Source organism: Lonchura striata, chromosome Z (assembly GCF_050655825.1).
Source record: "Lonchura striata isolate lonStrDom1 chromosome Z, ASM5065582v1, whole genome shotgun sequence".
Taxonomy (NCBI): domain Eukaryota; kingdom Metazoa; phylum Chordata; class Aves; order Passeriformes; family Estrildidae; genus Lonchura; species Lonchura striata.
In genome coordinates this window covers 26945970-26971123 of record NC_140740.1, presented here as the reverse complement: position 1 = coordinate 26971123, position 25154 = coordinate 26945970, and the positions used below count along the sequence as shown (strand labels likewise).

At 42.6% G+C, this 25154-nt stretch overlaps 1 protein-coding gene across 4 annotated transcripts in view; it reads right to left on the bottom strand.

Annotated features, from left to right (window-relative positions):
* TRIM36 (tripartite motif containing 36) overlaps positions 1 to 23086 on the bottom strand; it is a 40537-nt gene extending 17451 nt beyond the window's left edge. The window contains exons 1-6 of one of the 4 annotated variants that reach the window (XM_085567180.1): positions 13643 to 13781; positions 12272 to 12506; positions 9922 to 9951; positions 4776 to 5101; positions 1451 to 1597; positions 328 to 423 (exon numbers count right to left, since the gene is read on the bottom strand). In XM_085567180.1, the coding sequence (XP_085423306.1) occupies positions 328 to 423; positions 1451 to 1597; positions 4776 to 5101; positions 9922 to 9951; positions 12272 to 12506; positions 13643 to 13669 (861 nt within the window). In that variant the 5' untranslated portion in view covers positions 13670 to 13781. Of the gene's footprint in view, positions 1 to 327; positions 424 to 1450; positions 1598 to 4775; positions 5102 to 9921; positions 9952 to 12271; positions 12507 to 13642; positions 13782 to 22897 lie in introns of those variants that run through there. The other 3 variants (XM_085567179.1, XM_085567181.1, XM_085567182.1) reach the window with 3 other exon arrangements.
* Positions 23087 to 25154: the final 2068 nt, after the last annotated feature.

Sequence of the window (25154 nt, the reverse complement as noted above, 5' to 3'; positions counted from 1 at the left end):
GACCTTTTCAAAGGAAACAGGCAGCATAAATACTGCATCATCATAAATACAGAAATGCCCCATGCTTAACCCACTTTGGTTAAGGTACCAAATAAGCTTTATTTTATTTCAATTTACAGGAGCACTCAAAAATGGACTTCCCTTTGTCTGCTTCCCATCCTGGCAGGACTAGGTTTTACCATGTGTGATTTAGTCTACCACAAACTGTTCAAAAATTGTTTTACTACTTAACTGAAAAAATCAAACTTAGAAACACTTCACTGAAAATAGTTTTGAATCCTTCCTGTGTAATAGGCCAACCCCATACAACCTTCAAGCCACTCTTACCTCTGTTTCTTTCAGCAGCAGATCCAGCTGTGTGATGTGAGCTTTCACCTGGCTCTCCTTACTGATGAGGTACTCGATATCTTTTGAAAGCTTCTCCTGTTGAAGTAAAACAGCCAGAATAGGGCATCTCACAGAAAGTGACAACCAGCACAAGCAGGTCATCCAGCTAGTCCTCAGTTTATCTAGCCACAGGGACAACATCGTGACACCAGTTATGAGCAGCAGTCCTGTGGAGAATTGTTTGGTGACCTGCAGTGACTGCAAAGCAACTGTGAGCGAGACTGCTGGCACAGGCTCTAAGGATCAGAGGTAACAGGGTCAGCTGGCTCCCAGTCACCCAGGAATCACCCTCTCTAAAACTGGGAAAAAGAGGCTTCAGGACATTAAACTTATGAGGAGTTGATAGTTATTAACTCATTTGTAGTAAGAGTTGCTAGAAAAAGGAGTAGCTCAAATCACAGATTTGTCCCTGTGCTTCCCTAGCTGCAAGAGTTAGCAGTTGTACAGGAAAAGCCTTGCAAACTGGTATGGAGGCCAAAGAGCAGAAGTCAGGCTAATCTGGTCTTTTTTTTTTTTTTTTTACCTCCTGAGAGCAAGAGAGGAAGAAAAGGAAGAAGAGGAAGTAGGTGTGTCTTTAATAACAAATTGATTTGCAAGTCTTCTCTGTTGTGCTTTGCTTAGGAAATTAACAGCTATGCAGCTTCAGAAACATACAAAGATACATACACAAATATCAACAGATATTTCAGATGCAAATTTGTTAGAAGCACTTCTCAAGTGTCCTCTACCACAAGCTACCTGAACACTTCTATTAAAAAATTTGTTTGTAAAGTTGATTAACTGCTCAAACCTTCTGCATTGTCTGTACTGCAGTACAATTAGCTGAAATAAGATGACAGCACTTTCTGGAGTTATGTTTCGAGCATCATAGCAAACAGTTTAGCTTCTAAAACATGCTTTATATCACATTAATGATACATTAATGAATGTTGCACAACAACAGGACTCAAGACTAGTTCAGGGTCTCCTAAACACACATCCTGCCTTCTATCCAGTGGGAGTTTGCCCTCACATCAGAAGTACTCTTCTCCTTAAGGCCAGGTCCAATTATATTTTCTTTTACCTTAAGGGTTTTGTAGGCAGTGCTCATGGTTGTTACTCTATGGTTTGCATGACTTCCACCCAGTTTGCAAAGATGACAAACAGGCCTTCTGCAGATTTCACAGTACATGTTTACTCTCTCCATTTCATGTTCTGGACACATCAAAATCTGTGGGGAAAAAAAAGAGCAGAGACAATGCAGATGTACTTCCAAAAATGGAGGTTCTCAAAAAATCAAAACACCCAATGAACCCAAAGCAGCATATGACTTGATCAGTGAAATTTTTATAGTCAGTTTATCTTCTACCTTTTATATTTTTCAGTGCCATTGAAAGAGAGCAGATGAACACTCACAGTTTCACAAGGTTTATAGTAAGTAAGCCTCTAGCACTATTTGTGTAGCCTCCATATAGCAATCAATCTTTTGCTAAACCCTGCCCCTGTTGTTTGCAATGCATCCAGCACCCTAAACTCCAGCTCAGAGCTGTAAATGCAATATTTAACACACCCAGCCTTTCAAACTTAACTATGCTCAAGCCAGCATCTCTTGCAACAGCTATGAGCTGTTTCTTAAAGCAAGAGCTGACATAATATTGTAGCAATTTAAGTCCTAGCTAGATTTTGATAAACCACATAGTCATTGCTCTTGGAGCTATGAAGTGCAGCCACCACCTACAGGTGCAATCATTTTGAAGACAGAAGACTCCAGTGTTTCAATCTTTCTGTTTGACTCCAGTTGCTCACACTGACTGCTACTTTCAGGATTAGCTCAAACAGCATTGCATGAAAGCTGGTTTGCTAAAAAATCAGCTTTCAAAAATGGAACTTGTTGAAATAAACATTCAAAGAGTTTAAAAAGTGCTGCTCAAGTCCAAGTTTAGGTAACACATTAAACCATATAATGTATGTGTTTGTCTGTGTGTGTGTTGGTTAAATAAAAAAACAAACAATGCTTGCTTTGCCTCATTCTAGAGCACTGAAAGAAAACATTTAGCTCATCTAGTCCGTAGAAGTTACCAAAGAGGAGCTTTTGTGGAAGCTTTTCACTTTCAATATGCTCCTGCACAAGAAAGGTCAGAAAAGGGCATAAAAATAGAATTGTGAGTAGCATAAATATGGATAGAAAAAGCTAAAACCTGAAATAAGCTTTCAAATCTCAATTGTTAGCTTAAAGTGTGGTGAAAAGCCCAAAGGCACCAGTCTCACCAGCACCTTAAGACTATCATTAAACCAAATATGCAATTAGCAATCCCATTTGGATGGACTACTGGATTTGGAAGGAAGTAAAAAAGGGAAAAAAGGAAGCTGCCAAGAAAATCAGCTGTGCAAGGAAACATCTCCAAAAACTACAGTCATTCAGTTAGTCTGTGTCAGTAAATTTTCCACAGCAGTGTACAGCCACACCTCACAGAAAATCCAAATTTTTATTCATCTCCTCATATCAGCAAGAATTACAGCTTGCAAGCAAGAGACAGCAGAGGTCAGCAGACTGCCTTGTCTTCTCTCAAAATTCTAGAACAATCACCCAGTATGTTCTTCTCCCATCCCCACCACACATGCTTCAAAGTGCTCTCCAGCCTAGCTGTAAATTAAAGTGGTGACTGGGAACATTGGTTAGGAAATCAACAAATACTTCATGCTTTCAGTTCAAGTCTTAAAAATGCTGTGCAATGAAAAATACACTTTTCTTTATTTATATTAAGCTCAAACAATCCTCAGAAAAGTTTCTATCAGAGCACAGTAAAGATCAGCTTACCTCAGTTGGGAAGTTTTTTAAAACAAGCAGATGTATCTAAAGTTAACCACACTATACTTTTATCCTTTTTTTCCCCTCTTCCTGTCTTCACATATAATTAGAAATGCTAAATCCCACATGCATACACATATTCAATACATCAGTGACAGAATAATCTAAACCACTTCATCCCATTTTGCTCTGCTTCAAGAGAACTCAACTACTGACTTTTAATCCTGAATTCAATGTGCATAAAGTGTAACACCACAGGGCACTTTTAGGAGCGCACAGGGATCACAAGATGCCTTTGATATTTTCCAATAGCAACGTTGCAGCTGTGAGGGTTTAGATGTCATAGAAGACTAAGGTTTTAAGGAGCTTTATAGCATCTTAAAGCAAAAGCAAGATATATTATGCAAACTTTCACCTTTCTCATTTTTCCAATAGAGAGACATTTCACACAATGTGTGTGCAAGCACATTTGAAAACATATGAAGCACATGCTCACTTTTAACTGGAATGAATGTTTTAGACTCAAGGAAAACACCACCAAGATGTTCACTATCTCGTAGCCTGCTAACTTTAGAGGCTCAAATTTTTCCAGTCTCAGAAGGAAAGTACACCAGCAGTTAAGAGCTTCTTACACATTGCACACTAATCAAATTTACTTAATCATAATTAATCAGGACTCCTTAACCATCAGCATTTCTGGCACCTGTGGGACATCCAGCAAGGAGGCACAGGCACACAGCATGTGCTGGGACATTAAGGCCATTGGTTAGCAAGATAGCGTCTGTGACATGTAACATGTGCAATCTAACAAATTCAATAAGGCACTGCCACGTACTGCACCATCCTCAGTATGAGACATGAAGGTAGTGGCATTTTGTTATCACTGTTTTGTCTGAATGCAGTAACAGCAGCACCAGTGTATAAAGTAGAAATTTTGCCATAACGTTTTTATCTCTTCTGCTATAGATAAAAAAAATAATGGCGTAATAACAGTGGAGACTATAACTCCACCTTTTGCTCTTGTTAGATGCAAGGAAGGAGAGAAAGAATATGCTTGGTGATGGATTAAATTCAAGCACAAAATATCCAAAGGGGATGTTCCTAAAGAAGGGCATGAAAGAGGCCAGGTGTGCTGGGGTTTTTAAGTTTAACACACACAGACATCCTCCCTAGGCAGTCCATTTTAGATGCTCAAAAGGAAGGTGCCAAAAACACCAAGGGTGTGGATTCAATCCCTATATGAATCATTCACTTAAAGGTTGAACTTGATGATCCTTGTGGGCGTCTTCCAAGTTAGAATATTCAATTACTTATGATCATTAAGCCTTAAAAAAGAAAAAAAAAAAAAAAAAAGAAAAGGAAAGAAAGACTCAAATCACAAGTAACACAATCCACTCCACAAAGTAAAAACCCTTACTTTTACAGGACCCTTCAAGTATGTTCTCAATGTCCCATTCAATGACAGCAAGGATCACTCAATAAATAACAGCAATTGTCAAGAAAGCAATCATGGTCCTAAAAAGCAATTATCCGACACAGACATTGATGTGTCGGCAGCTACAGGAGAATGCTGCAACCTGAATTCCATAAGTATACTTACCTTGGGTCTGAAGTTGGTGGTTGGTCCTACATATTCATGCTGGGCTTTCACAGTTCCCCAAGGATGGTGGATTTTGAAACATTCATTGCAGTAGCTTGCACTGCAGTCCATGCAGCTCTTTGTGGACTCCTGAGGTGGAGGTTTGCAGAAATCACACATAATAGCAACAGCTGCCCTGGCTGCCTGTCTGTATCTTTCCACAATGGTTTCCAAAGTGAAGTTGCGAAATAAGCCATTGATGCCACGCTCCCCAAGATCAATATCCCGCTGGCAACTTGGACAAGGAAACAGAGTCGATCTAGGAGTCAGTGAATTTCGTTTTCTGCCTGCATAGACATCAAAACCCAGTTTAGGATGAGCATAAAACAATTTGGTTTAGATTTTAAAAGAAGCACAGGAATTTACAAACCAATTCCAGACTGTAGCACATCATCCAAACCAGTACAACACCAAATCATATGCAGTCTGCCAAGCCAAAGAGAATACAATTGCCCTGACAAAGTAGTGTTAATGTCTTACTCCAAGGAACATCACAAACTACTACTAGAAAACTTAATTTTATGTTAAGATAAATTTAGCTCTTCCAATTCCATTTTCTTTATCTAGTTTTGGATGCACTCAAGCTGTAGCCTTTTGAAACAATAAGCAAAAACTTTCTGGAAGCCAAGTGGTTTTAGACTAACTGGTTACCTGTATAGAGAGCAACAGCTTCCTAACATATTGAAGTGAAAGATACTTACTCTCAGAGCAACAGAAATACATAGCCAACCTTGAGCTCCTTGGAATTTGTTTTGACTGAGTTCAAACTTACTTTACTCATCCCAAGAGTCATCATAAAAAAAACCCAGGAAAACAAGGGAACAGTATGACATCTCAGCCAAATAATTTAGTCAAAGAATGTTTAGGCTCACTTGGCACCTTCTGAAAGGCCTCAGTAGAGGAGGGCTGCTAAATGAGCCCTACACACCAAAGGGGAATCTGAGATAGTTATATCTTCAGGTTACTCTGCTCTGAACTGAGGAATCACAGATCTCCACAGGGATGTTAAACAGCATTTATCTACCTCTGCTAGTTCCTGAAGGGGGAGCTGCAGAGAAGCTGCACTCCTACCAAACAGCTACACACAAATTTCCCCCCTTCTCCAAAGTTAAATCACATGCTCAAGAAAAGCCACTAACTTAAGAGCCTTTTGAGTCTGTAAGGAGGTGGGTCACACAAACTCACAGGTTATTCACAACGTAATATTCCTGAGGTTATCAAACCAGGAGTGCATCCTGTTCACTCATGAACCCACAGGCTCCAACTACCAGAAAGAATCCTTTATGTATTTCAAAAGCAGGCTAAGCTAGTCTTTAGGCTTAACTTGTATTCTCTCAGCTTCTCCTTACAAAGGAACACAAAAACCCCATATTCTGCACTGCTGGTGCATTGCTTTGAGATCTCTTTGAGAGCACTGCACACTGGTGTAACCAACTGTCCTGATTTCATCTGGGTTAGAGATAATTTTCTTAGTAGCTGGTACAGCGCTGTGGTTTGGATTCGGTATGAGGTTATTATGCACTGGTGTTTTGGCTGTTGCTAAGTAGTGCTTATCCTAAATCCAGGACTTTCCAGTTTTCCATGCTTCACCAGAGAGCAGGTGCATGAAAAGCCGGGAGGGAAAATAGCCAGGACAGCTGACCCAAACAACCAAAGGGATATTCCAAACCATAACATGTCATGTCCAGGACATAAACTAGGGGCAGTCAGGCGTGACAGGGTGGGTACTGGGTGAGCAATTGTATTGTGCATTTCTTGTTTCTCTTGGATTTTATTCTTCTCTCTCCTTTGTATTAACCATTTTTTTATTATTTTTATCTCTCCAATATATACTACAGTATATAATTAACTCTATTCCAGCTGAAACCAGGACACTAACAAATTTGTAAATGGAGGTATGACTTAAAGCTGAATTCTTAGTGTTGAAATTGGCTCTTCTTCAGAAATGGAAATTTGTTATTCTCCATATTTAATCAGTATTTTCCCATCAAAATTGCTAATGCTGTATTTCTTTTTGAAGTGTCCTGTGATGCTACCCAAAATACACTTGCCTTGAGCTGCTCTCCTGTTGCTTCTTCACCTAACAATCCAAAACCTCCATTCCTATCATGCCCTTTCCAGTCTCTTCAAATAAAACAGCAAACCAACACTCCTATAAGCAATCAATTCCTTTAAATATCTTTGAAATTTAACCTTTGGTAGTTATGCACGACTGTCAGCTAAGAAGTCACAATCAGAGCATGGATAAATGTGCATGCACTGACATCTCCCATCCAGCTTGGTCTCATGCCTTTCTCAAAGTTGTGAGCAGAACAACTGGGCTGCATTTACAGAATAGGATGGGTGAGACAAGCCACAGGTATGCAACCCTCTACCTAAGGGAGAAGTGATTGTTGCCTGATTTCACTTTTTCTTCATATTTACTTGAAATTAATTAATTACTGCACATCCTGCAGTATCTACAACTTGGCATACACAGCAACACACACATGCAAGGTACAGCATCAACAGTGAAACACAAACTGTATTTCCAGTGTATGTTCCAAGCTAGCACTGCACACAGGAACACAGAGAAAGCTTCTACACAGACTTCTAAAATGTCCTAGACAAAAAATGACTTCACATGCAGTGCCATGCAGACAACAGCTGAATACACACATTCACTGAAACTAAGAAAATAATCATACAGTGCAGCACATATCAGCACTGCCTACAAGTAGTATGCTAGAGCAGAGAGCAAAAATGACAAAAAAAGATAACACTGAAAAAAAAACATGGTGCAGTGGTCAAGTTTAATAATATAATCTGAAATTCATATCCATCCCAATGGAGGCCTTTCATTGTGCCTGTGGTGGATGGAAATGAGATTGTCATCATGAGCCATGCTCTGCAAAAACTGGTGACATTATTTATGGAAAGCAATCCAGTGTCAAGGAAGTCCTGCACACCTTCAGATGTCTCATCCCTTTTCATTGACAGCACTCTGAGAATCTAGGTTCAGGTGTTTTTCTGTTTTAAATCCTGGAAATTTATTTGCTAAGCTATTTGGCATGTTCTGCCACTTCAATACTCAAAAATAAGGAGATACATGCTCTTTTTGCCTAGTGAGTGTTAAAATATTAACAGTCTGGTTCGCTTTCTGCTTAAAGGATTTCTACACTCATATTTTAAAACGAAAGCGCTGATGAAGAAATTAATTACTTTGGACACTGTCTTTCCTATCTGTATTGTGTCTAATTTGCTGAAACTAAATTTTGGTTATATTAAAAAAATCCAAACAAACAAAAAACACATTAAAAAACCCAGAGCAAAAAAACCCTTGGATTTTGTGGACATATTTAGATGTGCATCTCAGAGAAACTTAGCTCCTACCCACATTCTCTTTTATACTCTGCCAATTTAGTTTACAACAGCAAATATGTATTTTGTGAAATATTAGAAATCATCACATGAAATTTTCCACTGTGATTTGTAAACCGATTTCTCCACTTGCAATAAGTTGCTCAATCAGTTACAAAAAAAAATCACAACATATACTCAGACACGCAAATATTACCATAGAGATTGCAAAGACACAAGTCAAAAAGCAATTTTAACATGTCCTTTAAAGACAATGTTTAAAAGTCTTCTTCCCAAGGAGAGGTACCAACACTTAAAATGTTGAAAAGTCCAAGCTGCAGTGAATGGTTTGCAAAGGGATAAGACATCTTAAAGTTGTGTTTTTCAAGTAAACAGTATTACCAGAATTCTATGGTTGTGGAAGACATGGACATTAAATGTGTGGAAGTTTAATAAAAAAGATTTAAAAGTCAACTGGATTCTCTTGTAATGTTGGGGTTGTTTTTAAATAGAAATGCATATTGCCACCACATAACTCAGTTAATGTTTTTGGATGGGCTTTTAGGGGGAAGGAAAAAGGGAAGGAGGAAAAGGGGATAGGAATAGCAAGGTGAAAGGGTAAAGAGGGAGGGAAAGGGGAAAGGGGAAAGGGGAAAGGGGAGAAGGGAAAGGCTTCATAAGAGAAGCCAGCTGAGCTAAAATGTTACTTTCAGATACTTTAGTCTTTCACAAATCAAAAGAGCTTCCTGCAAAAAGAGCAGACATGGACAGCTTTCCAAGAGGTCTGATGGTATCGTACAGTAACTTTGTTTTATGCCACTTTCAGCCTTCAACTGAGGTAATTAAACTTCCTCTTCTGATCTGCTTTGTCCTCCACTGAGTGTGAAATTCAGATTTGTGTTTAGCTCAGTTCACATCTTTCTTGAAGGACACCATATTCTATGGATTACTCATGTGTCTGCCAGTACTGTGGCAACAAGGAATTTGGGGACTTTTTCTCCCATTTTTGACCAATGATTACATTAAAAAAAAATATTTAATCAGTATTTAAAAAGTCCACATAGTGGCTGAGCTGCTCAGACAAGCTCAGTTTTGGAAAAGAGATTAAAATAAAAGACTGACTGACTTGACTATCCTTCAATCTGATTGTGTCATTAGACATGCCAAATATTAAAAGTCTAAGTGTAAAATGTTTCATTTTCCTCACATATTCATGTGCTGTGATAAACTGTGAGATTCAGAACTACCTACTCATACCACCATGGTGCAAATTTTAATCAAATTAAGCAGGCTTAAATACAATAACAAACTAATACTATATTCCATTTAGCAGCGATGGCCAAACATGACCTGTATACGTAAGGAAGATCAATCCAATAATCACATTTCATTACCAGTAAGACAGCGTTTCATTGAAACTTGAGCACGTAAACTCCTGAAAATTAAAAAGCAGGGGGTGGAGGAGATGGTGCAGTGATTGCTGGGGTTCTGTGTGCATTTTTGTACCCACCAATCTATATTGAGTCATATATACACAAGGAAAAAATATAATCCAGCCCTTAACTGAATTTCAGTCCAGTTGACCTTTAAATCAGGCTTGCACAGAAAGCTGTCCTTATAGAACTTCTTTGCTGTACCTTTGTTCACTGCAAAATAATTTTTGTGGACTTGACCACTGACAAAAAGCTATATGCTAATCAACAATATTTAACTTGAGATCTAAATGCTAGACTATCTCTAGCCAACACAAGAAGTGAAGCATTTCTACCTCTGCACCCAAAAGACCTCCTCTGTGAGACTGTGAACAATGAACAGAGAGCTATTTAGACATCAAAAAATGAGATATACCATTGGTTTACAATGGTTCAAATGAAAAGCACCAACTCTTTTCTCTCCTGTGGCTGTTAAACTCCTGCAGGGTTGAAAGGCAAGAATGTTTAATTTCCTAGCATATCAAAAAACAACAAGATTTAAGCAGAACAGGAAAAGGGAGAAAGAACGCATTGGGGGGGAGTGGCACAAGGAGAGATATTTCAAACATTTGCACAAGTGTCAATATAACCACATTACATGTTTTAATTGCAGCAACACTGTAATTACAGTAACATTAGAGATAATTGAACAGCAGTAAGAAATAGCCATCATTTTCATGTTATATACAGCAAGACATTGTTAATTAAAAATTATTTTAAATACAGTATGAACACAGGAGTATTTTTAAACCAACACACTGGTTTTTAAGCAGCACATGCACTCCATTTCAATGACTTCTGTAGTTTTTACATTAAGATAAATTGTACTTGTAAATGCAAGCTGTGTGTGTACAACAAATACAGAACATGACCAAATACATACCAGCTCTTCTGGCATACCAAGAATTTAAATGTCAACCCATTTAAAATAGATCATATTCCCTATGAAGACATCAGGGATTCTTTAAGTGAGGAAAAAAACCCAAAAAACCATAATGGGAAGAAGGTGTCATATGCATTTTGAAATGTGACACTAAGGTCTTCAAACATGCCCTGCACAAGCCTCTCAAAAATTGTAGTGGGTTTTTGTTATGCATGTGAGACCCCACTGTGGACGTTTTCCTTACATTTTCTCTCTTTTGGAGCTGTTTTCTTACAAATTTCCCACAAAGCAAATTTAGCAAGGAAATGCACAGTATGGGTACTTCACATGCAAGACAACAACTATGCAAATGTAAATTGCAAGCTGGCAACCATTGCTGGTACCAAACTGGTCTGAGAGCAAATCTCACACTTGATATAGCAATGGAGCTATAATGCTTGTAACATTAGAAGCAAAGACAGTATAATCTGAATTTAAAAATCTATTCTTTAATGCTTCCATTTCCATATGCTTTTCACTGTGTAAATTTGAACTGTCTGAGATGATAATTTTCCTGTGATGTGCATCTGCCCAATGGTCTTTGAGGTGAGACGGGGGGAAGCTCCTTATTTCCAATTCTCAACCTCTCTTGCTAGTTGTCAGACAGGTCTTTAGGAAAGCAATCACCTCTCTGTTAGCAGGTCAGATGAGGAGATATAGTCCCATCAGTTTGCTGAGACGGTGGCAGACCACAGTGGATTTAAAGATTTACAACTCCTGCAACAATTTGTGTACATGTATCTCAGGACAGGGTGGTGGCAGCAGCAGGAACACCAAGAACTAGTGGCTTTTTCCTTAACAAACAGATTTGAAAGAGCACCAGTACTAACAATTCGGTACTAAATGAAAAGAAGCTAGTGAAATTGCACATTTGATCTGTGAAAACTGGGAAGGATGAACTTTAGTAAAAAGAAATGTAAGAACTTTAGTTTGTCTTGTTGGTAACTCTTCCAGACCGCAGAGAAGTGTTGTTTTAAAGTGGATAATTATGTCAGAAGAAAGCCTGAAAGCCAAGATGAGTTATCTTTCAAGAAATAAAGCATGCACAAAGCACTGTCAATGCATCTGTAGGAGAGCAGACCAACTCATCCATGGATTACAAAGAATCTTTCTAGCACAATACTTCAAAGAGCATGAGGAGTCCTAAAGCTAAGCACTCCTTAAACGTTCAAGCAGGCCACAACGAAGGAGGCTGCTAGGGCTGTCTGCTTACAGTCATCTGCCCTCCAAATCTGCAACTGTGCAATAATCATAACCAATGGAAAATTATTTACTGTATGCACAATGAAGTGGGCAGGACAAAACTAGCTTACAAAGTCTACACAGGCTCAGAAGGAAGTCAGAACTACTGCATTGGGGCTGGTTGAAACCAGAACAAACCACTGGCAGGCAATGAAATCACCAAAATCTACATCTCCATGCTACTGAACATGATGCTACTACATTGCCATGTAACTGAAATACAGAAATAAACAAACACAATGGTTATAAAGATTTATAGAATGCCACAAAGACTAATCTATTATAGATGAAACAGAGTGCATTGTCCTTAAAAATATTCCCATTGTTCTTGACACAAAATTAACAAGAGTAGCACTATCCCTAAATCATCTCTATAACCGCATCAGGAGTACCAGGAAGACATTTTACCAATGCAGACCCCATTCAGCTCAAGCCAGTCTAATAAAAAAATTAGAAAAACATGCACAATCTCTGATACATACCTGATCTATTAATCCTGTCAATTCTGTCCATGCTAGAAGCAGAGATTCTAATTCGAGGGCTACTCTGATTAGAGGATTCAGAGCCTCCATCAGCAAAGGAGTCTTCAAATGCAAAAAGTATTTCTTTCACACATTTGTGACAGACATTGTGCTGGCAGGGAATGATCAGCGGATGGGTAAACAATTCTTTGCATGCTGGGCAGATAAGCTCTCTTTCAATACCCTTAATGGCAACCTTCATGGTAGAAAGAGGGAGAAACAAGTATAAGCGCAGGAAAACATGAGCCACCAAGACTTATTGCACTGCTCTAAGTCACCAAACCACAGCTCTGCAGAAAAAAAGCACATAATTTTATCTGGCTAAAACAAATATCAATTAACATTTATGAAAGCACTGACAGCATTCATTTCAACTTAGGTGAACATTGCCAGTAGGCAAACAGTTCATCTTTAGGTCATGTCTGCATTGCAGGGGAGAAAAGGAGGGGAGTAGTCTTAATTCCACTCAAGGAGCTGGTGAAATGCAACCGAACACAACCATACTTCTTAACAATAGCAGTCTATATGTTTAGATTGCTTACTGGCTTACAAAGAGGGAGCAGGGAAAAAAAAAAAAACGAAATTAAGTGTCAGACTGCTTAAACAACAGGCTCTCCTGACGTGTAATTGGCGTTTATGGGCTGAAACTATCTTGACTTCATTAAGGTAATAGTTCCGAGTCAGAAACATCATTTATTTATTTATATGTTTATTTACGTCGTTTATCTGGCGCACAAAGAGCCGCCTGTGGATCGCTGCGGCTCCTCAGTGACTCCGTGACGGCGCTCCCCGCCGATCGCGGGTGCCGGGCGGGCGCGGAGGGAAGAGCTCCGAGGGCGGGCGCGGAGGGGCGCTGCCGCTGCTGCCGCTGCCCGCCCTCCGCGCCCCCATCCGCGCCCCTCCTCGGAGCGCTTCCCTCCGCGCCCCCATCCGCGCCCGTCCTCGGAGCGCTTCCCTCCGCGCCCCCATCCGCGCCCGTCCTCGGAGCGCTTCCCTCCGCGCCCCCATCCGCGCCCGTCCTCGGAGCGCTTCCCTCCGCGCCCCCATCCGCTCCCCTCCTCGCAGCGCTTCCCTCCGCGCCCCCATCCGCGCCCGTCCTCGGAGCGCTTCCCTCCGCGCCCGCCCGTCGGAGCGCCCTGCCAGCCCTGCCCGCCGGCACGGACCTGCCGGCGCGCGTCGCGGGGACTGCCAGGCTGACCGACTGACAGACTGACTGACAGACTGACAGACAGGCTCACACTCCCTACAGCCCCTCGCAGCACAAGAAGAGGAGCGAAGGAACGACGCCCTCCGCCCCGGCGGCCGCGCCCCGCCGGTTCCCCCCGCGCTCACCGGGCTCTCCAGCCGCTCGCTCTCCATCCCCGCGCCTCCTCCTCCTCCTCCTCCTCCTGCGCCGGGCGCCGTCAGCCCGGGCGGGCGGGACACGGGCGGTGCGGCGCCCGCGGCGGCTCCCGGCGCAAAATGGCGAGCGGGCGGGCGCGGGGCAGCGCGGGCGGGGCGGGGCGGCCGCGCCCGCGGCAGCAGCCGCACAGCGGAGCTGTCCAGCCGCCCCCGCCGCGCTGCTCCCCGCGGAGCACCGGCGGCCTGGCTCCGCTATTGTTTTGGTCCTTTTCTTTCGCCCAGCGGCACCGGAAATACCGCAAGTCCCGGCGGCCGGGGGTATTGAGTGCTTTCCCGCTCAGCCCCTGCCACTGATCATGGCTCATGGTAACCCATGTGATAGAATCACTGAGTCGTAGAATGGTTTGGGTTGGAAGGCACCTTGGAGATCACAGAATCACAGATTCAGTCAGGTTGGAAAAGACCTCTGAGACCATGAGTCCACTCTGTGTCCTAGAGCCACCTTATCAACCAGACCTTGGCACTAAAAGCCACATCTGGTCTTTCCTGAAATACCTTCACCACCTCCATGGGCTTTGAAGAATTTCTTTTTCATGTCCAACCTGAATTTCCCCTGATGCAGCTTTGGATAGTGTCGTCTCATCCTAAACATCTAATTCCAATGTCCCCCACTGTTGCCAGGATCACCTTCCAGAAGAACAGATTGCTCAAGCCTTCTTCAACCTGGCCTTACTAAAGGTTTGGAGCATCCACAGCTTCTCAGAGCAACTTGAGCCAATGTTTCATCACCCTCTCAGTGAAGAAGTTCATCCTAATGTACTATCTAAACCTGCCCTCTTTAAATTTAAATTCATTACCCCTTTTTACATTACCTGGCCATAGAATAACTCCCTCTTTTTCATAAGCTGCCTTTAAATACCGAAAGACCACAATAAAGTCCTCATGGAACCTTCTCTTCTCCATGCCAAACAGTCTCAACTCTCTCAGCATATCTCAGCATAGGAGAGGTGCTACAGCCCTCTGATCATTTTTATGGACTCTTTTGGACTCACTCCAACAGATCTGTGTCTGTCTTGTGCTGAGAATCGCAGACCTGGATGCAGTGCTCCAGGTGGATAGAGTAAGGGCAGAGTAGAGGGGGATAATCTCCTCCCTCAGGCTGCTGGCCACAGTTCTTTAGATGCAGCCCAGGATACAACTGGCTCTCTGGGCTGCCAGGGCACACTGCTGCCCCATATCCAGCTTTTCATCCCTGAGAACCCCCAAGTCCTTCCCCTCAGGGCTGCTCTCAAAGGCTCCTTCTCCCAGCCTGTCCTCACGTTTGGAATTGCCTCGATCCAGGTGCAGCTCTGCACTTGCACTTGCCGAACTTCGTAAGATTCTCATGGGCCCACTTCTCTGGTTTGTCCAGGTCCCCCTGGATGTCATCCCTTCCATCTTTTGTGCCATCTGCACTGCTCAGCTTTGTGCCATCTGCAGATTTGCTGAGGGTGCCCTGGATCTCACTGTCCGTGTCATTTATAAAGATCTGAAGAACACCAGTCCCAAGAGAGAGCCCTGAGGAAAACCACTCATTCCTGGCCTTCACCTGGATACAGAGCCATTGACCACAATTCTCTGGCCAATTCCTTATCCACTGAATAGTCCATCAATCAAATGCATGTCTCTCCAATTTGGAGATTAAAATGTCATGTGGGACTGTGTCAAAGATCTTACAGAGGTCATCTCTTGGTCTTGCATTGTCAACTTTTGCAGTCATCCTATCACAGAAGGTGACCAGTTTTGTCAGGCACAATTTGTCATTATTGAAGCTGTGCTGGCTGTCTCAGACCACCTCCTGGTTTTTCATGTGCCTTAACAATTTTCCATGAGGACCTGTCCCATGATCTTCCCAGGCACTAAGGTAAGGCTCACAAGTCTGTAATTACCCAGACCTTCCTTCATCCCCTGATTAAAAATAGGTATGGTGTTTCCCCTTTTCCAGCCACTGAGGACTTTGCCTGACTGCCATGAGTTCTCAAATATCATGCAGGAGGCATGCACCAGGCAGCTTTTGTGGCAGCTAGGATGAAAAAGAGATGGGGAAGTGGTTATGATGGCCAGCATCTCCTAGCCTTCCCTTACAGCACGTTTCCATTGGAACAAGAGTAGTAAATACCCTTTTCACCATCCACCAGAACAAACAAAAAATACTTTTCAATTCTCAGCACCTTTCGCTTTTGTCAAGGGTGCAGACAGAGCCATTGCAGTGGCAATAGTTAACATAGCATTAGGCTAAGGGAGAAAGAACCAGTTAGCAAGCTTTGAGTAAAAGTATGCACTGTCCTCACATTACACAGTGGAAGGAGGTTTAGTTAATTAAAATACATGCGGCCTGGGTTATGTGAATGATGAAATGTTGTCAGTTGGAGAAACACCAGATTTGACCTGCTGTTCTATTTGAAGAAAAACATCAGGATAAGAAGTTCCCTTTTCCTCTGAAAACTACTTTTCATATGAGTCAATAAAATAAACACTGTTGAAATGCCTTACTTGGGCATTATTTACACCTGTGTTTCAGTGGCCTGGATGTGAAACTTGAATGGAAATTTACACTCAGAAATTATGAAAACAGAGGTGACTTTTTATGTGTCCAGTACAACAAAGAAGAACCTTCTACAGAAGACTTATAAAGATATTATTTAGGATTTACTTTACTAACCAGTGTCATAAAAATACAGAGTGCTCTGGTTGAAATTATTCTGATAGTACCAGTAAATGTACAGTACGTATATTCAAACTGAAACATGTCACTTAAATGGGCGTGGGGAGAACAGGTTGGTAAGGTCATATGTTGTCAGCCTTCCAACTGTGTTTTGAATAGTGATTTGCAAGCCTCTGAATATGGATATTATCTCTTACCCACCTCTGCTATTCTTCAGCTTTCCTGATTCCTGCTTTCCTTACAGGCAGGCAGCTTTTAACAAGCCCTTGTCTACACTAGCACACTACCCACCGCTGATGCTGGGTTGTGGTTGATGTAGGGCCAAATAAACAATCAGCTTCAGACTAGATCAAAGACCCCTGGGCTCTAAGGCTGCCTTTGAAACAGTAGGAAGAAATTTTGTCTTCGGTGGCTCTGCAAGGAAAACCATTCTGCGCTCCATGCCAAAAGTGTAGATGCTAGCACTTGGGTGCTGCTAGTGCAGACAAACATGGAGAACACATTTTCCCCTGTCCTTCTGAAGTCTTCACATGCACCACAGTGCCAGCTGCTGTTACTGCCAAAACTTGTGAATGATTCTTTGTTCAATCTCTTAATAAATTGTTAAGGTATTACCTAGTTTTTGTACATGTTTGTTCTGGCTTCAGGATAATTCAGAGCAAGATTTTAATTACCACCTCCATCACATTAAGATATTACATGGAAGAAGATATCCTTGAAGGTATCAAAAGGGCAAAACTCCCTCTTCTGCACTCACACCTTTTTACTAGCTATTTGATCCTCCCCCAGCTCAGGACTACTAAATTTGCAGTGCCAAAATTCTCATTAGCTTCATGTACTGGGAGGAAAAGGCAACAGCTAGGAATGACTGATACATTAAAAAGATAAGAGCACAAAACATTGTTAGAAAATACTTCTGTCCTTAGCTTCTGAAAAGGGTGTTAATAAGATCAGCATGACTACAAAAGTCAGACCTACCCTTCTGCTTTGTTACCAGCTGAAGATGTGCCTCAATTGGACACCCGTTCTGCTCACAAGGGACTCATTTTGCATGGAGTAGTGCCTGGGTTGTGTTTAAGTAGCTCTACACATCCTTCAAAATTCAGCCCTGTTGCTTTGGCAGACAGGGTCTGACCAGGATTTACAGCATGCCCTGCACTCCCAAGACAGCAGAAGAAAACAGTAACTAGGATGGGTGGGCATTGCCATCCTCTTTTCCCCCCTACCTCAGGTTAAATATGCTTATTAATTTAATAATTGATACGCAGAAATTTCCAGAGTGCTCATTTGCATTTACTATCAAGGTAGTTTCAAGAAGGATGCAGCACTTCTTTCCAAAAAGCTGTAAAAATCCTACACTTGTTAAACAGTGCAGCTGAAGTCCTACTTCAGCAGGAAAAAACGTAAGCCTGTCTCAAAGCACCAGAAAGGTTCTGCCAACACCTCCCCTCCCTTCAGTAGGTCTGCTAAACCAAAGCTTTTCAAGACATTTATTTTCATGCTTTTTGCAACCACAGCTTGAGACTGAGTCAGTTTCCTGTTGGTCTGACATCCTCTGACTGAAAATATTAGAGCCAATGCATCACGGTGGAGATATGCAGAATGAGAATAGAATTTTTCCTGAGCTAGTATGACTGACCTGGGGACTGAGCTATCATACAAAAGTTTTTTGTCCATGTGCAATGTGTTTTCTTCCAGGATGAATTCAGAGGGGTGTTAGCCCTCATCCCACTCTCTGTAAATTGTCAGTGATGCAATTTACTTCCCTATTTACTTCTCTTCTCTTGAACAGTTGAATCTAATGAAGATGATTTTTACCCACAGGATTCTTCCAGTCATGTAGGATAAAAAATAAGGCAGCAATAAGGCAGGAATTTATGCTGCCTGAGAGATATGTGCCTGTTTTGGCTCAGGAATAGAGGCTCAGTTTTGTCTTCACAATGGCTGCCCTTCAACTGTGTGACCATGAAGAGCTAGCTAAGATCTGTAGGCCTTGGGTGTTTCAAAGTGAACATAACTATGGCCTGAGGAGCTCATCACCAAAAAAAAACCAAAAAACAAACAAACAAACAAAAAAAAGTCCCTAATCCCTTGATTCAGGGTTGTTTGTCTTCTCTGCAGAGAAGTGCTACAGGTCCATAATCCTCAAGGCTGGACAGGTTTCCTAACAGATCTCATAACCTGATCAGCAGGACTGGACAAGTTCAGAAGGTCCCGTGTGCCAGTGCTATGCACAGAGCACTGAGTCAATAAAGACTGCACTCTTTGCCAGAATACTGGGTCTGCAAATAGCTTTGGGTAGGATTTGTAGCTAGCATGTTTCATGCTAAACTAATTCAGTGTGTCTTTACTTTTTAACTTACTGCCAAATGTACAGTACTCTCCAGGACACCTGGAAAGCAGCAGAGAATCCAAGGAGCAGCTACATACAAGTCTACACAGAGGACCCTGTTGTTTCCCTCCATATATTGCAATCACTTGATTGCCAAGCAAATGGAAGAATTCTAATGAAAAAGCTTTCCAAAAATACAAGACATTAAAATCAAAATATCTTCCACCTCTGAATTAAGAGAGAGTCCTACCTTTAAAGAAATTATCTTAGCAGAAAGAAAATGTAAGGTTATTTTGAAAAGAATTTAGAATATAAACAATTTACATGAAAAAAAAAATTACAAGGAAAACCAGTTATAGGCTCAGTTTCTGACACCATAAAGATATGACACAATAAATAGTACAGTACACATGGAACACACGGTTGAAACTGAGTGGAAATTTAACAGGGTAGAAATCCATTTTGGATTTAGGTGTTTTGAAGTCTGATAACTCTGCTGTGCTCAAGGCTCCCTGTTCTCGCAGAAAGCTTGTGCTCACAAAACTCTCATTCCTTTTTCACAAGGAAAAGAATGCAAACTTCCAAGATAATTAAGCCCCTTGAACTTTGAAAGACAGGAGCCTAAAGCTGAGGCTGCAAGAGATGGACAAGATGACCAGAGAGTTCTCTCTGTACAAGAACTGATAAGGGCTAATTGCAAGTTGTAATGCAAAACCAGTAAAATTAATATGCATAAACCTATTGTGAAACTCCATGCATATATACAAGAGAGGGGAATAATAAAAGATTTGGGAATTCTCAGGGGAGGACATGTTCTTTAAGGGGAGACAATCCCCACTAGCACCCAGCACTAAAATAAGCATACCAGCTTTACAATTTTTACAAGTTGTGGAGTAAGTTTTTTTTCCTGCAAATCACAGGGAGCTTCTCTCCTTCACTTCAGACTGTAGATACCCTTGTCACAGAAGACAAAGCTGGCAGCTCACCCTTGCCATGTCACATCCCATGTGCTTCTAGGTGCTTCAGGGAAACTGTTGGAGTGATGAGAACATGCCTAAGATGTGGAAACACACTTCTGTCACACAGGCTGACCAACCCAGCCAAGTAACTGATTAAAAGCTGTGAAGACAGGCAAATTGGATTTTAACTGCTCTTGACTGTTAGATTTCAAACTCAGACCCCTCTGAAGTATTTAACTTAATGCTTCTGCCTGACTGAACTCCAAGTTATCTTTACATACAACCAGAGTCACTACTTTGTGCAAATACCCCTCACAATATACGTATATTCTGGTATGCTTTTGAATATTCTGTAAAAGGAAGAAAATTGCTGTTAGAGGAAAATTCTCCTCATAGGAGCCCAAACCCTAAAGAAGGACTTTCTTTCACATAAGCAAGAAATATGTAAAGCCTTATCTTCTTTAGCATGCATGAGGAACAGAGCTCCAGTTTGGCTGAGTCAGTGAGCCCAGAGCCACCTGCCAGCCACCACAGCCACTAGCAAATGTTGCATTTCTCCTCTCCAGCTCCTTATCGTGATTTCAGTTTGAAACCCTGTATAGCTCTACCTCTTCTTGTCACCTGGACAAAAGCTGAAATGCTACCACAAGAGAATCTTATATTAATCATTACATGAAACCAGGCAGAAGTCAGGTCCAGAAATCAGTGTCACATGCAGGTTGCAGGTAGAGAGCATGCAGAATTAGAAATGCTCTTAAAATAGTTTTTATATATTTCTCATGTTCATATCATATGGGGTTTAGGGCTTGTTTTCAGTAGTGTCTATTTCTCTAAATGCTTCTTCTAGATAATAACTTTTAAAGCTGTTTCTTATAAACCACAAACTATCAGTTTCTGCAAACCATGTGGAGAGCAGGAATAGATGGTAAAACAAAGGGAACAAGTGAGGAAAAAAAAGAGAGTGATGACCCTGATTAAAAAATAGAGCATGCAAAAATCCTCCTTACTTCAATTGAATAAGGGGTCTCAGGGACAGTGTTGTTAGTTTCCCTCTGAAACTCACATTGGTTTATATCAGCTTATTGATTGTATTCTGCTTACAGAAAATGTTCCAAAAGGCTTTATGGAACAGATGGCAAGTATTGGTATAATTTAGCCCATCAGATATGATTGTTTCTTTATAATATCTAAAAATTCTTTGGGGTTAATACTTCAGGAGAATCATATGCATTTCAAAAGAAGAAAACACACACCTATGAAAGTAAAACAATATAAACTGGAGTTTGGGTGAATAGCTGGGTTAGAAGTGTGTGTGTTTTGACTACTGCAAAAGTAAATAAAAGGAATAATTTGGGGGAGGGGTGGGGAAGAGGCAGGATTGGAAGAAGCCTGAGTTTATCTCTGGAATGATACATCATTTTGAGACAGATGAGTGTCCTTGCTGTGGTTTGAACTGAGATTTCAGAGTTCTGAAAGAAAGTCACACAATCTCCTTCTGCACCAGTGCCTCTGATACAAAATGCAGTTAGTTGTTAATCTGCCTCTCAGGGGTATTTTGGAGCTCTCAGATGCTACTGTGACATTTGTGACAGGTGCCATGGAGGCCCAGAGTATCTCAGAGAGTATTGTAGTGAGCCTAAACAGATGTTGTGGGTATATGGATTACACAAAGAGTGTTTTAATGGAACTAAAAGTGCTACATTTTCTGTTCTAGCATTTCTAGCATTCAAGCATTTTCTGTTCTAGATACTATGTGCAAGTCGCATGTGTGAAGGCGGGTCACAGGACAATAATGAGTACAGATGATTAAAAGAGATAACAGGTTTTTGAAGTGACATTCCCCCGGGGAAAAGTGATATATAATGATTTGCCCTGTTTGAGAGGTCTGACAGAGGTTGGCAGCTAAGTGGAAAAATAGCATGCTTGCCAAGAGGGGTCACGTGCCCAGGGTTGAAGAGCTGATGCATCATACCTGCAGGGACCCTGCATATTCAGAGGTGGGGGAACAAGTGTCTTATTGCATCCTGATCTTCTAATAGGTCTTTGTTCAGTGAAAGCCAGATGCTTAGCAGTTAACTCAAAGAATGTTAATGCTTCCAGGCTTTATTGAAAAAGCTTTGATAGTGGGAAGTGGGAACAGGAAGACTGGAGTGCTGAAACCTCTAAATAGCAATACCCTGACCCAAAGCAAATACAGTTTACCATGCAGAAGAGTCCTTTTGCTGGCATGATTTATGTCATCTGAGAAGGGAGTTTAATTATCCCAGCAGAACACCTCCAAGCTGCTGGATAACATCAATAAATTACAAAGAGGCTGTAATCTAAAGCCCTGGTCTGAAGGTTCAAAAAAGGCAAAAGGAAGATGTGGAGAGCAATAGGTCTCAGAGCGAGAAGCTCAAGCAGTGATCGCCACTATGGGAAGTCTGTGGCAGTCACACAACTGGTGTTGTTCCCCTTTTCTTCATGTACGTCAAATGTCTGTGATGATGGGACTTGGCAATGTCATTGTCTATGTATAAACAACAGCACTGTTTGTAATAAACATGCATATTTCACACTACTGTGCCAACTCTGCTGCCTATCGAGCCATATGCTCTTGCAGAGGGTGTCTGAATTAAGTACGAATTGCTTGACTGTGGGATAAGAGACAGATGTAGCACCCCATTACAGGGACATTCCAGGCACAAGGAGTATATCTGTCCTGAAACACTTCATGATTTTCTTTGGTGTATAAATGGAGAGAACAAGACTGAATTTTCCTTTAAAGTCCTGGCATAATTGTACTCAGGCAAGGAGAAGCAGAAAATCACCCAGGAAGCTCCTCATTCACCTGGTCTAAAGATTCTTCCAGGACATTTAGAAGAGGTAGTGGAGGAGAGGGAGAGGGAGAGGGATGTGCACAAAGAACTGGCTGTGAATGCAGCCTTTGGAGATATGCTGGAAAGCCATCAGGATGAGTCTGGAACAAGCAATATTTCTGACAGCCCTATTGTTTTCCACAATTATTTTTAAGTTTAAAAATATTTTGGCTGTTTCATTTTTTGGGGAAAAAAAAAAAACAAACAAACAAAAAAAAAAAAAAAACAAAACAAAAAAAAAAAAAACAAAAAAAAAAACTAAGCCTGAACCTTTGGTGCTCCTTGGTTATCACACATATCAGCAAATCAACAGTACAAAAGTTGGATTTCGTCCTTTTACTTTTTTCTTTTCCCCTAGGAAATGCGCGTGCAAGTTTTCCTCAAAATACTTACCATCTCTGAATCGGTGCCTGGGGAAGACAGTTCTCTCTCCAGCGTTGCCCGCAGCCGGCGGCTAGCAGCAGCAGCCCCCCGGGCAGGGCGCATCCCATTCCCGGCTGGAGCGGGGCATTCCCGCACGGAGCAGGGGTGGGCTGCAAACGCGACAGAGCCCGCCCAGCTGTGCTGGCCTGGGGGACACTTCGCGTGGAAATTATCTTTGAAATTTTCCCCTGATGGCTCGGAAGTGTGTGGCAAGCATTAGTCGAATCTCCAGAATACATTAGTAAAGACGAGTCACTCGTGCCCCCACATTCCCCTGAAAAAGTCCGACAAAGCACTTGCGAAGGGAGCCGTCTCTGCCCGCCCCGCCGTGTCGCGGCGCCGCTCGCCGTCCCTACCTTGTCCCGCTTCAGCAGCTCCAAGATGTAGGCGAACCGGGGGCTGTCCGCGGCTGCCTCCATGGCCCGCTCCAGGCGGGATCACCGCCCCTGCGCTGCCTCCGCCACCGCCGTGCAGCCGCTCCCGCTCCGCTCCCGCTCCCGGTCCCGCTCCCGCTCCGCTCCCGCTCCCGGTCCCGCTCCCGGTCCCGCTCCCGCTCCGGTCCCGCTCCCGCTCCGGTCCCGCTCCGGTCCCGCTCCCGGTCCCGCTCCCGGTCCCGCTCCCGGCGCTCTCCGGGGGCAGGGCCGCCGTGCTGCGACCGATGCTCGGCCCGCCGCCCCGCTCACGGGGCTCGGGATGCTCCTGGGAGCGGCGCACCCCCGAGCATCGTGGCAGGACTGACAGGGAAATTTGCTTGGAGCACCTGGAGGTGCCCGGGAGCACCGCCTCTGCTCAGGCGCCGCGGCCGCGAGAGTGGCTGCCTTAAAGCCGACAGAGTTACACCTGCTGGTGGTCTCATAGAAACGGAGTGATGCTGTGTTAATCACCGAGCCTGTGGGATTGGGCTGGTGCCTGTGCGTGCCCCCCACGGCAACACTCAAGGTGGGCATGCCTCCTTTCAAAGCACAGATTGAAGTGGATGTATGCTGAGGAGTAGCATAATGCATTTGTACCCAGGGTCCATCTGGTTTTCTTAAATTCTAAGCTTTTGTTTAAATTACAAATTGTGTCTAAACAGAGAACACCTACTAATGTGCATAATTGCATATATGATCTCTTTCACGTGTTTGCACTTGATTGCTGATGTGCTTGTGGGGTAACTCAAACATGAGGAAATCTTCCTATCATCTCCTTTTCTTCATCCCAGGCCTGATACAACTTCCAAGGATGAGATGGATACAACATGCCTGTATTACAACTGTGGCAGAAAAACTGGTCCCAGTAACCCAAGTACCCTCCTCTGCTTGATGAGGGCAGCCATCAATTCCACTGAAATGTTCACACCAGGCAGGAAGATCAGTTATCAGGTGAGGCACTGCACAGCCCCCCAGACACAGTGGGCATCGGGGTTCCACAGGACAGCTGGGGAATGGTGTTTGACATGTGGCAGACATCACATTTCTGCTCCATGCCTGTCCCCACTCCATGCCTTATATATACACCTTGCTTCTGGTAGAGGAACTGCAGCCAGCAGTGGCTCATTTCTTCCTGTTCTGGAGTCAAACTTCCCCAAACACAAAGGTCCCAGCTGCCTGCAAGACCTGGGGGAGAAGCACAGGTGAATGGGCAGCTCGCTGCTGTCTCACCAGTCCTCTTCCAAGCTGAGAGGTGGAAGGTGACAAACCCTTCTTACGCTGTAGGTATCAGGTAGCCCGTGGGGCACATCACCCCTGGGTGGTGAAAACACACCAAAGAGTATTTTATAACAGTATAATGTATCCCCTCAGAGGCTGCATTTCCTAAGATATTGATATAGTAGTAATGTTATCTCAAATTCTCTCTATGGGTTACTCACTGAAATAGTATATCCTTCCTTTCTCAGTAAACGGGACTCATGAATAGCTTGAGACTTTTCTGTTACTAGATATTGTACAATTATATATATCAAATTACTCATTATTCAAATAGCTCATTATTATGATATAGACAGGCTTCCAGTGCACCTTTTGCTTTTGTGCAAACAGCCCAATAATAAAAAATGTTCAGTGGCACTGGGGACAGTCAGCTGTCATCACCCACACAGATGAGAAGTCCTCCATATATAATTGAACTCAGCGTGAGATATTTTGCTTCCTGGTTTGATTTCAGCTCACCAAACGGCAGTCACATACGAAACTTTCACTGCTGTAGTTTCTTTGTCTCAGTGTGGAGTGCTGGTAGAGAGCAGGGC